The sequence below is a fragment of the Peromyscus californicus genome, unplaced genomic scaffold (assembly GCF_007827085.1).
Source record: "Peromyscus californicus insignis strain IS unplaced genomic scaffold, ASM782708v3 Scaffold_8__1_contigs__length_139910024, whole genome shotgun sequence".
NCBI lineage: Eukaryota > Metazoa > Chordata > Mammalia > Rodentia > Cricetidae > Peromyscus > Peromyscus californicus.
In genome coordinates, this window is record NW_026294606.1 from 15,261,392 (window position 1) to 15,278,732 (window position 17,341).

General features: G+C 46.5%; 1 protein-coding gene across 1 annotated transcript in view; it reads left to right on the forward strand.

Annotated features, from left to right (window-relative positions):
- Positions 1 to 17,341, forward strand: part of Phf2 (PHD finger protein 2) — a 74,088-nt gene that overhangs the window by 22,624 nt on the left and 34,123 nt on the right. The window contains exon 2 of the mRNA XM_052727986.1: positions 16,000 to 16,085. Within this exon, the coding sequence (XP_052583946.1) occupies positions 16,000 to 16,085 (86 nt within the window). The remainder of the gene's footprint in view (positions 1 to 15,999; positions 16,086 to 17,341) is intronic.

Here is a 17,341-nt window from a genome sequence, read left to right on the forward strand (position 1 = left end):
CTCCCTCCCTGCCCCTGAGCCCAGATGTCCTGCCTGTTGCTTGCATTTCCACCCCCTTGTTTCTTCCCTGGGGACTTTCCAGACTTACTGAGGACTGGGTATTTTGTGGGGTGTTTGCCCACCTGCCCATGCCCCTCTGTGGGCTGCAGTTAGGGTGCATCTGGGCTGGAGGGAGCCATGCCAGCGCCCATCACTCACTCAGTTCTGTGTGACCCAGTGCAGGCTCTCAGGGCACACAGGTATTAAGCCTTGGTTTCCACCAGGGTCTGCTCATGATGGCACCCAGGCCTCGGGCCCAGCCTCCACACGCCTGGCCCCTCTCTCCTTGCCCCGTTATAGACTTGCTTCTCCTTCAGGAAAAGGAGTAGCTCTGCCCTGTATCTCCCACATTCCCAGCTGACATCTCTGTGGGTGGGCACACACAATGTTTTTTTCTTCTCTTCCCTTCCCTCCACTCCCTTCCTTCATTTTTGGGAACTGAGCCTTGGGCTTTGCACACACTAGGTAAGTGATTTTGTATCGAGCTGTATCCCCAGTACTCTTTTTCACGTTTTTACTTTTGAGACAAAATCACCTAAGTTACTCAGGCTGATCTTAAACTTAAATTTGCCATCCTCCTGCTTCAGCCTCTTATGTAGGTGAGGCTAGAGGTTGTGCTACCAGGCCCAGCCTGATTTTTAATAGCCAAGTTTTAGATCTATTTTAAATTTATAAAAGAAAGAAGAACGAAATCCCTGTATACCTCCCCTACCCTGCACAGCACCCCCGTTTCCTTATGAGAATCTTTTACATTCATGTGGTGATTTGTGACAGTTGATGAACCAGTATTGGTGTTTTAGCATTAACAAAGTTGGTAGTTTGTTTTAGAAGCAAGTGATTCTTTGTTAAATTATTTTTTTGTTTGTTTGTTTGTTTTTCGAGACAGGGTTTCTCTGTGTAGCTTTGCGCCTTTCCTGGAACTCACTTGGTAGTCCAGGCTGGCCTCGAACTCACAGAGATCCGCCTGGCTCTGCCTCCCGAGTGCTGGGATTAAAGGCGTGCGCCACCACCATTTTTATAAATTTTTTTATTTTATGTGTATGGGTGTTTTGCCTGCATGTATGTCTATGCACCACATGTGTGCCTGGTACCCGTAGAGGCTAGAAAAGAGTGTTGAATCCCCTGGGACTAGAGTTACAGACAGTTGTGAACCACTATGTGGGTGTTGGGGAACGAACTCAGGTCCTCTGGAAAAGCAGCCATTGGTCCTAACCACTGAGCCATCTCTCCAACCCCTAGAAGCCATTCTTTCTATCACATATCCTATTTTTAAAAATCTCTTGTGTTTGTGTGGTGTGTGTGTGTGGTGTGTGTGTGTGTGTGTGTGTGTGTGTGTGTGTGTGTGTGTGTTATGTGCATGTGTGTGTATGTGCAGTGTGTGTAGTATATTTTATGTTGTGTTTGTGTGTATGTGTGTACACGAGTGCTCGTGGGTCAGAGGACATCCTCAGATGTTGGTCCACACTGTCTACCTTGCAGACAAGGCCCCTTGTTCACCATTGAGTGTGCCAAGCTGGCAAGCTTTGAGAGAGTCTCCTGTCTTCACCTCCCGTCTTGCTGGAGGAATGCTGGGGTTACAGACGTGCTGCTGCATCTGGCTTCACCTGCGGCCCGTTGATCCAAACTCGGGTCCTCATGCTCACACAGCAGGTGCTTCTCCGGTGAGCTGTCTCCCAGCCCCACCTCCTGTGGAGTTTGACCATAATGCCATGTGTCCATTGTAGGACAACACAGAACAATTTCCCTGACGTCTCTGTGCTCCATCTATTCACGCTTTTCCTTAACCCCAACCCCTGGGAACTGTTGATCTTTTTTCTGCCACCATAGTTTTTCAGGGAGTCCTACAGTTGGAATCACACTCTGAAGACTTTTCAGACTGGCTTCTTTCACTTTGCAGTGTATGTTCAAACTTTCCGTGTCTTCATTCCAGCTAACATTCCCTTTCCTGGGTTTCCCACAGTTCAGCAATTCATTCTCTTCCTGGAGAGCACTGTAGTTGTTTCTACATTGTAGTGCTTATGACTGTGCACAGGTTTTAATCGCGACATGAGTTTTCAGCTCTTTCTGGTAGAGATCAGGGAGAGCAACTGTGAAATCACATGGTAAGAATGAGTTCATTTTCCTGAGAAATGGCAAAGCTGCAATACTCAGTGGCTGTGGCACCGTTGACAAGTGAGTGTCCCAGTCGCTCCTTTCCCCACCAATGTTTGGAGTTGTCAGTGTTCTGGACCATCCTCATGGGCATCTCCTGATGACGTGATGTTGACAACCTGCTCAGGTAATGGCCATCTAGAGATCTTCTTGGTGAGGAGCTAGTTGAGGTCTAGGGCCCACTTTAAAATCAGGCTTTTTTCTTGTTGAGTTTTAAGAATTCTTGCAAATTTTGGATACCAGTCTTTTAACAGATATGTTTTGCAAATATTGTCTCTGTTTGCGGCTCATCTTTTTAATTCTCATAACAGCATCCTTTTCAGAGCAGAAGTTTTAGATTTTAACAAAATCCAACTTGCCAACTCTTTCATAAATCTTGGCTTTGGGGTTGCATCTAAGTCATCAACAGGGCTGGGGAAATGGCTCAGCAGGTACAGGTGCTCACTGCAAAGTCTGGAGCTCATGAGCAGGTGGAAGGACAGACTGACTCTGCAGAGCTGTCCTCCATATGTGCTCAGTGGTGTGTGTTTGCTCTCATATGCATGCACACCCCTCCCCCTGCACGTATTCATCATGCTAACTTTTAAAAAGTCATCTTTAAATGTAGGCTCATCTAGATTCTCTCATGTGTTATAGGAGGTTCATGGTTTTACATTTTTTTTTTTTTTTTTTTTTTTTTTTTTTTTGGTTTTTCGAGACAGGGTTTCTCTGTGTAGCTTTGCGCCTTTCCTGGAACTCACTTGGTAGCCCAGGCTGGCCTCGAACTCACAGAGATCCGCCTGGCTCTGCCTCCCGAGTGCTGGGATTAAAGGCGTGCGCCACCACCGCCCGGCTGGTTTTACATTTTACACGGGGCCCATGATTCCTTTTGCTATGAAATGTATTCCATCTCTGCCTGATTCTCTTATATTCTTTTGCACGTGGATGTCCAGTCGTTCATCAATACTGTCTTCTCCATTGTATTGTCCTTGTTCCTCTGTCACAGGCAGATGATTGTGACTGTAGGGTCTGCTCCTGGCTCTGTATTTCATTCCATGGGCCTGATCCCTTATGGCCACGTGGTTTCCATCATCGCTACCACGGCTGGAGCTAGATGGTGCTTGTCGTCTGTTCTATTGTGGTAGCTGTTCTGGGCCCTTTGTCTCTCACAGAAACCTTGGAATCAGTGTGTTAATCTCCATAAAATGACGCGTTGAGATTTCTCCTATAGCTCCCAGAGACCAAGTTGGGAATAGCTGACATCTGACAGCATCAAGCCTTCCTGTCCATGAACATGGGTTATGTTTCCATGTTTTTAGTTCTGTGATTCCCTTCATCAGTTTTGTGGTTTCCCTTATGTTTACCTTTCTGTAGAAATTTACACTTTTCTCATTTTATTTTGATAGTAAGGCCGTGAAAAGGATGTTCCATTTCTTGATTTTTTTTTTTTTTTTTTTTTGGTTTTTCGAGACAGGGTTTCTCTGTGTAGCTTTGCGCCTTTCCTGGGACTCACTTGGTAGTCCAGGCTGGCCTCGAACTCACAGAGATCCGCCTGGCTCTGCCTCCCGAGTGCTGGGATTAAAGGCGTGCGCCACCACCGCCCGGCTCCATTTCTTGATTTTAAGTGTTCATCACTGGGCATATAAAGGGAAACTGATTTTGTTAGCAACCTTCTGTCTTGTATCTTTGTCACATACTTATGCTTCAGCTTCAGGAAACAATCATGCATCTGTGAACAGTGACCATAGGATTTCTTCTTTCCCAGGTGATATTCCTTTTCTTGTCTTATTGCACTAGTCAGGGCTTTCACATGGAATTGCTGGGAAACAGCAGGGAGAGAGATGCTTGCTTCTTTCTTTCTTTTTTCTTTCCTTTCTTTTCTTGAGATCATAATTTTCTTGATCTTGGCAGGATTCTGCTTTCTCACTGTGGGGTTTTTGGTTCATGGTAAGTGTTCTTTGTCACAAGTTTCTGTCTGTACCCAGTTTACTGAGAGTTAACCATGCATGAGTCTTGAATTTTATCAAACATTCATTATGTAATTTTTTCTCTAACCTGTTGATATATTATGTAAATTTACTTTCAAATGTTGAACCAGCTGTGCATACCTGGAATTAATCACAGTTGATCATGGTATATAATTCTTTATATGTTGGATTGAATTTGCTAGTATTTTGCTGAATTTTTTGTATCAATATTTAATATTCATGAGAGATTCTGGTCAGTGGTTTTCTTGTAACATCCTTGTCTGGTTATGTATTAGGGTAAGACTGCTCTTGTGGAATGTATTAGGAAGGATTCCCTCTGCTTTGATCCTTTGAAATAGATTGTAGAGACAAGTGTGATTTCTTAGTAAAATACTTGATAGTATTCACTAGTGAGCTCATCCCCAGATGGTGCTTTCTGTTTTGGAAGGCTGCTAATTACTGATTGAGTTCTTCAGTAAATAAAGGTCCTCTCAAATGTCTGTCTGTGTGTGCATTTTAGCAGAGTATATCTTTAGGGAATTGGTCCATTTCAGGTAAGTCAGTAAAATTTGAGCACATGGAGTTGTTTAGTTTGATTTAGTGTGTTTGAGTCTTCACATACAAAGTAGGTTTCTACTAGAACACACATAGTTGGGTCTGCTTTTATCTTTTTCTTTTCTTTTCTGCTATCTATTCTACTGGTCTCTGCCTTTTAATTAGTACATTTAGGACATTAATATTTAAAGTGGTTATTGATATAGTTGGATTACTATTTACTGTATCTATTACTGTTTCTTTTTTGTTTTCAAGACAGGGTTTCTCTGTGTAGGTTTGGAGCCTGTCCTGGAACTCACTCTGTAGACCAGGCTGGCCTCAAACTCACAGAGATCCGCCTGCCTCTGCCTCCCGAGTGCTGGGATTAAAGGCGTGTGCCACCACCACCCGGCCTATTATTGTTTCTTATTCATTGCCATATATATGTATACATGTACACGCACTCTCACACACATTTGTGTGTATGTGCGTGTATGTGCATGGGTATGTATGTGTCAGTGTGCATGCACCTTTGTGCCTATGACCAGAGGTTGATATTCCGTGTCTTTCTCAATTGCTTCTTCACCTCATTTTTTGAAACAATGTTTCTCACCGAATCTAGGGCTCACTGGCTAAGCCACCTGGCCAGAGCCACAGGGATCCTGTCTCTACCACCCAGTGTTGGAGTTATAGGAGTGTACCACCATGCCAGCTTTTTATGTGGGTACTGGGGTTAAACTGAGGTCATCATCTTCTTTTTTCTTTCATTCTTTTATTATGCCCTCTTTGGTGTTAATTAAACATAAGACTTTAGGGTTTTTTTCCTCCTGTCAGTGTAGCAATAACATTTTTTACGTAAACATTTTTAGTGGTTGCTGTGGTGGTTTGAACAAGAATGTCCCCAGAGCCCCATGTATTTGAACACTCGGTCCCCAGTTGTGGATTGTTTGGAGGTGTTATGAAACTTACAGGATGTGAAGCCTTGCTAGAGGAAGTGTGTCTCTGGGGCCTTTGTGGCCTCACCCTGCTTCTAGTTTGTTCTCTCTGCTTTGTGTTTGTGGTTGAAGATGTCATCTCTTAGCTTCTAGCCATGGCCGCTGGCTGCCGTGACTCTCCGACATTATGGACTCTCCCTCTGGAAGTATCAGCCAAAATAAACTCTCCCATAAGTCACTCTCAGTCATGGTGTTTTATCACAGCAGCAAAAAGCTGCTGATACAGTTGGTTGCTTTTGGGTTTACAATGTACATTTATGACGACTCCAAGTCCTCTCTCACACAGGACTCTAGCTGCTCTTGGTAGAGGAAGAAACAGTATTTTAAGGATTCTTTACTGTGCTTTATAACATTGCTGTTTTTAACTTGACTTATCCATAAACAACAGGCACAGTATACACTGTTACTATCATTTTGAACAAATACTTACCAGTTAGGTCAGTTAAGGGTATGAGAAATGGGAGCCAGTGAGATGGCTCAGTGGGTGAGGGGACTACTGCCAAGTCTGACCACCCAAGTTCAATCCCTGGGCCCAACACAGTGGGAGAGAACCAGTTCCTGCGAGTACTTCTCTAGCCTCCATGTAGGCACCATGGTGATATAGCATCCTTGGCTATATACTGAGGCCAGCATGGGCTGTGTGAGACCCTATCTCAAAAAGAAAAACTAATTAATTAAATTGAAAAGGGGGGCTGGTAAGCTGGCTAAGCCAGTAGGAGACATTGCACACGGGCCTGGTGATCCTAGTTCGATCTCAGAACCCCAGAGGAAGGACAGAACTGCTCCTGCAAGCCTCTCTCTGACTTCTTTATGCACATGAAAAATTTAGAGATTGCTAGACTCGGGATTCCATATGTCGCCTGATTCCCCAAGCCCTTTAAATAGTTCACTACATACTCTTGTTGCTCCCATGGTTTTTGAGAACTTGGATGTAAGTCTGTCCTTGCTTCTCTGTAGGTAAGGAGCTTTCCTCCTGCCCATGGGCTTTTCTCAATCTTCTCTTTGTGTGTGAGTGTGTGGGTGAGTGTGTGTGAACATGCACACAGTGCATGTGAATGCATGATCACATATGTGGAGGTCAGAGGACAACTTTGGGAAGTAGGCTCTCTCCTACCTTGTAGATCTTGGATATGGAACTGAGGTCATCAGACTTGGCAGCAAGTACCCTACCCACTGAGCAGCCTTGCTGGTACTGTCTGGGTTTGTTTGTTTTTGCTTTTAGTGTGCTTTGTATTTTCTCTTGCAGATATACAGTTTTGAAAACAAGCATTCTGTTTACTTACTCCCCGCCACACAGAAGGCTTGGCCTTTCACACATACCTGCATGCTTGCCTCTTTGTCTCTTCTGGAAGCTGAGATCACATGGTTCGATGTGTCCCACCTGGAGCTCCATGGTGTCTGTTACTGAGGCTGTATTGCGTTAGAGTTGTACCCTAGGAAGTGTCTCTCTTCACACTCGACCCCTCACGTTGTGCTGATGGTGATGGCCCAAGGAGTCAAGGTGTCCTGGGCGACCAAGTCTCTTGCTTGGGCTTCATGAGCTTGAGTCGCTAGCCAGAGGGTTGGGCTGGAGAGTACCCCGTTCTTGCTGCCTTGAGCCACTTTCTCTGAAAGCTCTGCACGTACCAGCACTCGCTTTGGCTTGCATCCTGTAAAGACTTATTTGTGAGTGTCAGAGAGTATATATTTGAGACAGGGTTTCACTCTGTAGACCAGGCTGGCCTTGAACTCAGAGATCCATCTGCCTCTGCCTCCCAAGTGCTGGAATTAAAGGTGTGCGCTACCACACTCAAGCAGAAAATATTTTAAAATAAATGTATATGTACTTATAAATTCAGATAGCTTCGACTGAAACAAAATCAGACTTTCATGATTAAAAATCTTTTAAGGACTAAGGGTATAACTCAGTAATAAAGTGCCTGCCGAGAACGCATGAGGTCCTGGGTTCAAACCCTAGCATCACACACTCAAAGGTTTTACTTTCCTTGTGTGGATGCTAAAAAATACGAACTTTGGGGGATAGGGAGATGGCTCACTTGGTAAAGTGTGTGCTGTGTGAGCATGAGGATCTAAAGTTGAGTCCCCAGCACCCACTTAAAAGCTAGGTATATGCCTGAAACCCCACTTGATAGGCGGTTCTCTGGAGTAGGCGGACATGCCAGCCTACTGGAATCAGTGAGCTCTAGGTTCAGTGAGTGACCTGTCAGAAAGGAAGGTGGAGAGCAAGCAAGCAAGATGTCTAGTAGTGTTGACCTCTGGCTCCACATGTATGCTTACACTGTACATTTACACCCACATATACACGCACACACTTGGACATGTGCACACATGTATACCTCATGCATACACAAACAAATAAAATGCCAGCAATCCCCACCCATGAACTCATACATGGTCTCCTGCTAAGACTGACGCACTTGCTTGTTCCTCTACAACATCAGTGTTAACGTTTGGATATTACCGTACGCCAAGGGCCTGTGTGTGGATGCTTGGTCGCAGCCTGTCACGCAGTCGGGAGGTGGCAGAACCTTAAGGAAGTGAAAGCCAGTGGCAGGAAGGCAGGTCTTTGGGGGTAGTGCCCTGGAAGGGTATGCCCACCCCTCTCTCCCCCGTACCTCTCTCAGTCTGCTTCCCAGCTGTGCTGAGGAAGACAAGCTTTCTTTGCTACTGTTCCCACCTTCATGCTCTGCACCACAAGCCCAAAGTGGTAGATGAGTGACTCTGGACCAAGACTCTCAAACTACGAGCCAGAATAAGTCTTTCCTCTTTTAACCCAGCGCTTTGATTTTCTCAGGTGTTTGCCACAGTGACAGAAAGCTGACTCACAATCAGCAACACCCTTTTAACTGCAGGTTCCAGTGAGCATTTCTGACTGTGGTGTGTCCTTTTCTATAACTGTAAATTACAACTTAGTCATTGGTCAGCCAGATACCATTTCCTCACCTGATTTTCTTACAGAAAATGGTCTTTTCACAGCTACATCCGTAACACACAGTTCAGCACTAGACCAAAGCCTCTCCTAGGCACTTGTGACTCATTTGCAAGTGGTCATTTATTTTGGTTCCTGATGTTCTCCATTGTCCTGAGTTGTCTTCATTACTGTGCCCAGGAGGGATGCAGTGACCCCTTAGGCTTTGTGTGTGGAGGGCAGTGTCATGTCTATGTCTATGTGGGTGGGAGGGGCCAGTGCTCTTTCAGGTACACGTGCAGCCAGCCCTGACCTGGTTTTTTCATTCTGTTTTGAGATAGGATCTTACCAGGTAGCTCTGGCTTTCCCCAAACCCATTATATAGACTAGGCTGGCCTTGAACTTCTGCCTCCAGAGTGCTGGACTTGCAGGTGTGCACACCACAGCCAGCTCTCGACCTGGCTTTAATTAGAATAACAAGTGTGGGCCTTGCTGACTTCTTTCCAACAAATGCTGCTTTAAATAATCCTGTAAATGTGATTTTGCACCTTTAAATGAGTTGGAAGTCAGATTTCCTGAATGCAGCCCTTAAGATTCCTGTCAGCTCAGTCATCATGAACATCCTGGCCCTCAGTGCCATGGCCACTCATTCTCCCAGCTCCGGTTTGCTTCAAGACCTGGGGACATCTCTGCTGTGTCCTGTAAGTGCAATGATGGTGGCAGTAAAACGTGAAGGGACTCGAGGCTTCTCCCTTCCTCTGGGAGTGGTACAGCTGCCTCTGGGAGACACTCAGCTCACCCTGAGTTTCTTAGAAAGGTCACAGAGCATTGTCATCAGGGATGTTTGAGAGTACCCAACAAAACACATGGCTTTAGAGCTGAGTAACAATAAGTGACAATAAGTGGGTTTGAATGCTGTATGGCACTGTGCCAATGTTCCTTGGTCATAAACTCACTTCCCATCAAGCTGCAACCCCAAATCCCTTCTTTTCCCACGCTCTGGCACCTAACTTGCCATGTGTCTCTCTAGACTTAGCTGTTGTAGATATTTTACCTGAAAGTTGTTATACAGTGTTATCACTGTGTATTGGGCTCCCCCCCCCCCCCCCCCCGACTAATCTAGTTTTTTCTATTCATATGTGTTGTTGAATATGTAAACTTTAGGTCGATTAATGTGTTATTTGTATGATCACATATTGTTGATCCATCCACCTGTCCTTGGATATGGGATGTTTCAGTTACCGTACATCCCACTGTTTTTTGTGACTACAGCGTTGAGGGAATACAATTCCTAAATCTTAGATATATAGCTGAGTGAAACTGCTGATTCATATTTCATTGTATGTTTATTTTCTGGGGCAATCAATCTTCTTTTCCTGTGTCCGCACCAGTTTACATTTTTCTCTGTCGAGGACATTATGGAAGGGTCACAGTCTCTCCACATCCCGCTGGGTGTGAAGTTGCGTCTTGCTGGACTTCGGTTTGCACTCCCCTAATGACTCGAGCGCTGGGCGTCATTTCATGCGCCTGTTGGCTGTTTGCTCATCCTCTCTGGGGAAGTGTCTGTTTGAGTCATTTGCTCATTTTAAAATTAGATTATTTTATTATTGAGCTATAAGAGTTCTTTCTGTATTTGGATGCTAGACCCTTACCTGATGTGTAATTTTAAATTTTTTCCTCCCATTCTGTAAGTGGCCTTTTCTTTTTCAACAGTGTTTTTGATGTACAAAAGTGTTTTTTAATTGAAAAATTCTTGGACAGCCTCCTACATACATACGATGAATTTTGGCCTTTTCCACACCCACCCCATTATATGTTCCCTTCCGTTCCCTCTCCACTGAAGCTCATCTATTTCCAATAAGCCCTCTCCTCCTCCTCCTTTTTTGAGCCACTGAGTTTAACTGGAATTCCTTGCACAAGCATGGCTGGGTTTTTTTTTTACTGGGCACGGGCGACTTATCAGGAAGGGGTGGGGCTTCAGGAGCCCCTCCCCCATCCATGACGAATGATGCCTGGCCCAATCTTAGAGGCACAAACAGTTTTTAATTTTGGTAAAGCTCAGTTTATCATGTGTAGTTGCTGCTGCTGCTTATTCTTTCGGTGTTATTTCTAGTCATCCATTGCCAGATCCAAAAGCATGAAGATTTCATTCATGTTTTCTTCTAACAGTTTTATCATTTTAGATCTTATATTTGGTTGATCAGTTTGTTTTCAGTCAGTTTTTGTGTAGGGTGTCAGGTGGACATTAAGGGGTAGAGACAGGCAGACCCCGAGGACTCACTGGCCAGCCAGTCTAGCTAAAATGGTGAGCTTCAGGGTCAGTGAGAGACCCTGCTTGCTCGAGGCAGTAAAGCAGAGGACAATGGAAGAAGACACCCACTGTTCAGCTCTGGCCTCTCCATGCATGTGCACAGGTGTGTGCATCTGCAAACCCACGTGCATGCAGTATAATACACACACACACACACACACACACACACACACACACACACACACACACACACACGGAATAGTCTTTCCTTATTGAATGATCTTAGAACTCTTGTCAAAAATAAATTGACCAGGGTTATGTGGGTTTGTTTCTGGGTCTATTTCTATTCTGCTGTCTATTTCTAGCTAGATGCCAGGGCCACACTGTTTGGGTCACTATGGCTTTGTTGTAAGTTGTGAAGTGTGTGTTCTCTTAACTTCATTTGTTTTTGAAGATTGCTTTGGTTATTTGGGGTCCTTCACAATTCTGTGTGAGTTCAAGGTCGGCTTTACTCTTGTCTCAGCGGCGTGCAAATCTTGTCTGTATTTGAGGTACATTTCCCCCAAATAGTTTATCCTGCTTGGTGCTTGTGTAATCGATTTCTAGATCTTCTTTCGATTATCTATTGCCAGTGTCTAGAACACGGCTGTGCTTGTGTGTTAATCTTGTATCCTAAAACTTCCCCTTTAATTTCTTAGTGCTAACATTTTTTTCCCCCCCGGAGCTGAGGACTGAACCCAGGGCCTTGTGCTTGCTAGGCAAGCGCTCTACCACTGAGTTAAATCCCCAACTCCAACTAGCATGTTTTATATACAGGGCTTCCATGTGATTTTCTGAATATTTACGCAAGTCATCTGCAAATGAAGATCATTTTACTTATTTCAATTTGAAGGCTCTTTATTTAGTTTTTGCTGCCTAATTGCTCTGACTAGCACTTATTATTATTATTAAGAGATTTTCTATTTATTTTACATACCAACCACAGATTCCCCTGTCCTCCCTCCTCCCATCCCCCATTCCCACCTCCTCCAAGGCAAGGTCTCCCATGGGGAGTCAGCAGAACCTGGTACATTCCGTTGAGGCAGGTCCAAGCCCCTCCTCCCTGCACCAAGGCTGCACAAAGTGTCCCACCATAGGCACTAGGCTCCCAAAAGCTGGCTCATGCACTAGGGATGGGTCCCGATCCCACTGCCTGGAGGCCCCTAAACAGTTCAAGCTAAACAACTCTATCACTTCTAACATTGTGTTGAGTAGAAGTAGCAATGGCTGACATCCTGCCTCATTTCAGATCTTCTGGGGAAAGGCTTTTGGTTTTTCATCATTCTGTGTAATATTAGCTGTGAGTTTTTCATATTACACCTTTATCTTGCTGAGGAAGTCCCCTTCTGTTCTTAGTCTATAGATTAAAAAAATGTATTTTATATATTTATATAAAAACATACATACACATGTAGCTAGAGTTTTCCTGCCTGGCCCACAGTCAGGACAAGTCTCTCTCACCTGCCAGTCCCACAGCCACTCAGACCCGACCAAGTAAACACAGAGACTTATATTGCTTACAAACTGTATGGCCGTGGCAGGCTTCTTGCTAACTGTTCTTACAGCTTAAATTAATCCATTTCTATAAATCTATACCTTGCCACGTGGCTCGTGGCTTACCGGCATCTTCACATGCTGTTTGTCATCGTGGCGGCTGGCAGTGTCTCTTTGACTCACCCTTCCACTTCCCAGCTTTATTCTCCTCCTTGTCCCACCTACACTTCCTGCCTAGCCAATGGCCAATCAGTGTTTTATTTATTGACTAATTAGCAACACATTTGCCATACAGAACATCCCACAGCGCGCGCGCACACACACACACACACACACACACACACACACACACACACACACACACACACGTATGTCTTTAATCCTACCACTCAAGAGACAGAGGCAGGCCAGTCTCTGAGTTCAGGGCCAGCCTGGTCTACAGAGTGAGTTCTAGGTCAGCCAGGGCTACACAGAGAAACTCTGTCTCCCACCCCCAAATAAAAATAAATAAAATTATGTATAGGTGTTGGATTTTGTCAAGTGTTTTTTCTGTATCATTTGAGGTGCTCACGTGGTTCTTCCCTGTGTTTGTATGAGGTGAGACCATCTTAGGAAAGATGGGGGTTGGGGAAGAACTGGGAAAGATGGGAACAGAAGTATGCAGGAGAAAGGGCCACGTGAGCTGTGCACCTTGCCCTTTGCCTCAGAAGGGGTGAGACTTGCACAGTCCCTGCTGCTGTGTGACCTCCAGGCTGGGGCCCCAGGGCACACTCTTTCCTTGTGCAGTGTGATGCTGCAGGGATTGAAGCACAGGCTTAGGTCATGTATTGAACTGTCCTTGCATTCCTGTGATGAGTCTCACTCGGTTGTGGAGTACCACCCCCTTGTATGCTGCTGCATTTACAATATAGGCTTTTGTTTTTGTTTTTGTTTTTCCCCTCTGAGACAGGGTTTCTCTGAGAAATAGTCCTGGCTGTCCTGGAACTCGCTTTGGAGACCAGGCTGGCCTCGAACTCACAGAGATCCACCTGCCTCTGCCTCCCAAGTGCTAGGATTAAAGGCGTGTGCCAACACCATCCGGCTTACGATATAGTTTGCTAAGGGTTTTTATACTGCTATTAATAAGAGATGTTGGTCTGGGTTTTTTTTTTTTTTTTTTTTGTATGCCTTTGTCTGGCTTTGGGATCAAGATATTATTGATCTCATAAAAGGAATCAGGAGGGCTGGGGATAAATGATAGAATCCTTGTCTAGCATATTTGAGGCCCTAAATTTTATTCCCAGCACCAAGAGAGGGGGTGGTTCAGGAATATTACTTTCTTTTCTTTTTGTTTCTGAGACAGCTTGGTATTATTTTTTATAGAATTCACTAGTGGTGCTTCTGGGCTTTTCCTTTTTGTTACTTTATTCCGTGTGTGTGTGTGTGTGTGTGTGTGTGTGTGTGTGTGTGTGTGTGTACACATGCTCGCACCCAGGCATGAATCAAAGGTTGGGGGTCAACTGACAGGTGTCTGTTCCTTCCACCCTTCATGTCCAGGGAATCACACTCTCATTGTCGGGCTTGTGGTGAGCGCCTTTACCCCGAGCCATCATGGTGGTCTCTGGAGTTTTCTGAGGGAGGTTTTGAGGAATGGCACAATGACTTACAGATCTGTTCATTTTTTTTCTGTTTTGTCGGTGTGTGTACATATGTGTTGCTGGGTGGTAGGAATCAGTCCCTGGCTTTAGATGTGCTCAGCAAGCACTCTGCTGCAGAGTTACAACTTACTCTCCTCTTTTTGAATTACCTTTTGTAGTTTGTGTGTTCCTAGGAATTTGTCCATTTCACCTCGGCTACCTAATTATTAGTCTTTAAGTAAGTCTGGTTTCAGTAATCTTTCTTTGAGCCCTCTCTTTGTGTCTGGTCAGTCTAGGTAAGAGCCTGGACACTTTGGTTTGATTGCTTCTCTCTGGTGTTCCTTGGTCAGCTTGTGCACATTCTGCTCCCTCCCTGAGTCCTTAGTTAATGCTGGGTGTGGTGGCGCTCGCCTTTAATCCCAGTACTAGAGGCAGAGACAGGCAGATCTCTGAGTTCCAGGCCAACCTGGTCTACAGAAGTGAGTTCCAAGACAACCAGGGCTATACAGAGAAACCCTGTCTTGAAACAACAACAACAACAAAGATGTCCTCATTTGATGGGAAAACAAGCCCAGATACAGAGATATGCTGCCCCATCAGGTGATGTTTGAGGAACGCAAGAAGTCAGGAAAAGGCCCTCCCTTTTCTTTCCCAAGGGTGGCAGAGGTCAATCTTGTCTGTCACTTCCTAGAAGACAATCACCTTGTTTTTTGAGACAGGTTCTCTAACTGAGACCTGAAGCTCACTGATTAGGGTCGGTCATCCGCCAGTGAGCCCCCTGGAAATGCCTGTCTTCACCGCTCCAATACTGGGTTATAAACATGTGCCACGACTTCCTGCTTTTCTTGATCAGTTTCTGGGGATCTGATCTCTGATCTTGGTGCTTGCATAGCAAAGCCTTAACTGACTAAACCATCTCCTCAGCTCTCCTTACTTATTTTTAGTAGGTATAAAATTTATAATAGTTCCCTATGAGCCAGTACACCATGAGCCCATATATTTAAAAAAAAAAAGACAAAAGAGCACATTTGAAAAGTCATGCCAAACACAGCTGGAGGCAGTCTGGGAACTTTGACTTTTGGTGGATTTGTAGAGCTTGCCCTATGCAAAAGTCGTCTGCATAGTGTATGGTGGTGGCTTCCAGAGAGCCAGTTCCCTTAGCCCTTCCTGGGTGGAGACTCTGTGGCTGCCCTCAGGCCATGCCACTTGAAAATATACCAGGTAGCTCCCTCTATGCTTCTGTGCTTGCTGGAAGGTGGGTTGGTGCGTTCTCCAATCCAGTGATTTTTCCACTTGTGCGATTCACCTGTCCCAGCACCCTGCCCATGCACTGAATTCTCACCACGTTCTTCCGCTGCCTCCTTTACCTTAACCAGAGTGGAAGGGGTCGGGATAGAGCCCCATGCTTTCCTTTTGCTGGTTGTGATGTTAGAAGCCTGTTGGTATTGAGGGTAGCATCCATTGATTCCGTCCTCATTCCCTAAGGGCCTTTGGCTGCCAACTGACCAGTGCCAGTGGCTGTCTCCTGGGCAGGTTTTCAGGCCTGGAAGAACCCTGGGAGGGAAGAATGGGACACATGGGTCACTGTCTCTCAACCTTGCCCTGGCCTCCTGAAACTGAGTGGGGTGAGTGGTTGTGGTGTAGCTCAGGGTTCGCAGGTCTTCCCAGGTGTGTTCTGTTCCCTAGCTACCACCAGAGAGGCTGTGCCACTGTCTCCCAGACACTCCCCTCCCAGGGTGATGATGGAGGTGGTCCTCACCGAGGCAGGCTTGCTGGATGAGTGGCACAGCACTGGGTCCCCAGAGTGGAGCAGCTGCAGCTGCGTGTGGATCCCACTGCAGATTCGTGTTTGAGGAGGGCGGCTCTGCAGCCCTTTCTCCCCTCCCTCCCCAAGGACCATGGTCCCACACTGCTCTCCTGGCCTCAGTCTCCAGCAGTGAGCAGGAGCTAGCCCTGAGCTTATGGATGGAAGGTGCTGAGGGAGGCTGACCGGGGGCGTACTAACATCTGTCTCCTCCTGTTTCAGCTGTGTGGGGGTGGAAGAGGAGGAGGCACCTGATATCGACATTTACCACTGTCCGAACTGCGAGAAAACCCATGGCAAGTCCACGCGTAAGTACCTCTGCCCACATGGAATACCAAGGTCACAGCCTGGTGGCTCTGGTTCTGGGGACCCCTCCAGTTTAGCTGACTGCCTTCTGATCGACTCTTGCCCCTAGAGGCAGCCATGCAGGTTCCACCATCACCAAGGCCTTGCCAGGACCACCCCTAGCACCTATAGTGGGCAGGTTAGCCCATGTTAAGTGTGGGTTTGTGGCTCAGGTGATAAAAGAGGTGTTCAGGGCTCCCCGCTCACCCAGGCTGCACATGGATGTTTGTGAGTGGTTCTGTTGTCCATGCTCTAGGAGCTCGGCTTAGCCCACCCAGCATCCCTACAGGAAGTCTTTGAGGGTCTGGCTTTCCCACAGTGCCTGCTGCTGGGTATCCGATACTTCTCCTTCCCACCCCTGTTCTCTGGGCCCTACTGTGCAGCAGGTACTAAGAGAACACCCAAGGTGTAGACTCAGCTCATACTGTGCAATTTCATCCAAGTAGGCTTTGAGCTCCAAGGCTGAGGCCTAGTTACAAGTAGGGAGCAGAGCTGTGGCCTGTAGGAATACAGGGACTGGACCTGTGTGCGAGTGCGTGCGTGTGTATCGCTGTCCTCAGGGCTCCTGCCTCTGTTGGTGTTAGAAGTACTCACATACCCTACAGGTAGACATGCTCTGGCCGTTTCACTGTTCACATCCCATGCCCGGGGCTGGACTGGGGGATCCGGATGGGTCAGAGGGGATTGTGTCCAGCCGCCATCATAGTCACTGTGTCGCCCCCCCTTTCAGGAGAACCTCACCCAGGTACTCTTTGCAAGCCGAGAGACCATATCCCCTGCTTAAGTGCTGTGAATAGAGAGACGAAGATGAGAGAGATGCAGACAGCGGGGTGGGGGTAGTGAGGTAGGGATGCAGACAGCGGGGTGGGGGTAGTGAGGTAGGGATGCAGACAGCGGGGTGGGGGTAGTGAGGTAGGGATGCAGGCAGCGGGGTGGGGGTAGTGAGGTAGGGATGCAGACAGCGGGGTGGGGGTAGTGAGGTAGGGATGCAGACAGCGGGGTGGGGGTAGTGAGGTAGGGATGCAGACAGCGGGGTGGGGGTAGTGAGGTAGGGATGCAGACAGCGGGGTGGGGGTAGTGAGGTAGGGATGCAGACAGCAGGGTGGGGGTAGTGAGGTAGGGATGCAGACAGCGGGGTGGGGGTAGTGAGGTAGGGATGCAGACAGCAGGGTGGGGGTAGTGAGGTAGGGATGCAGACAGCAGGGTGGGGGTAGTGAGG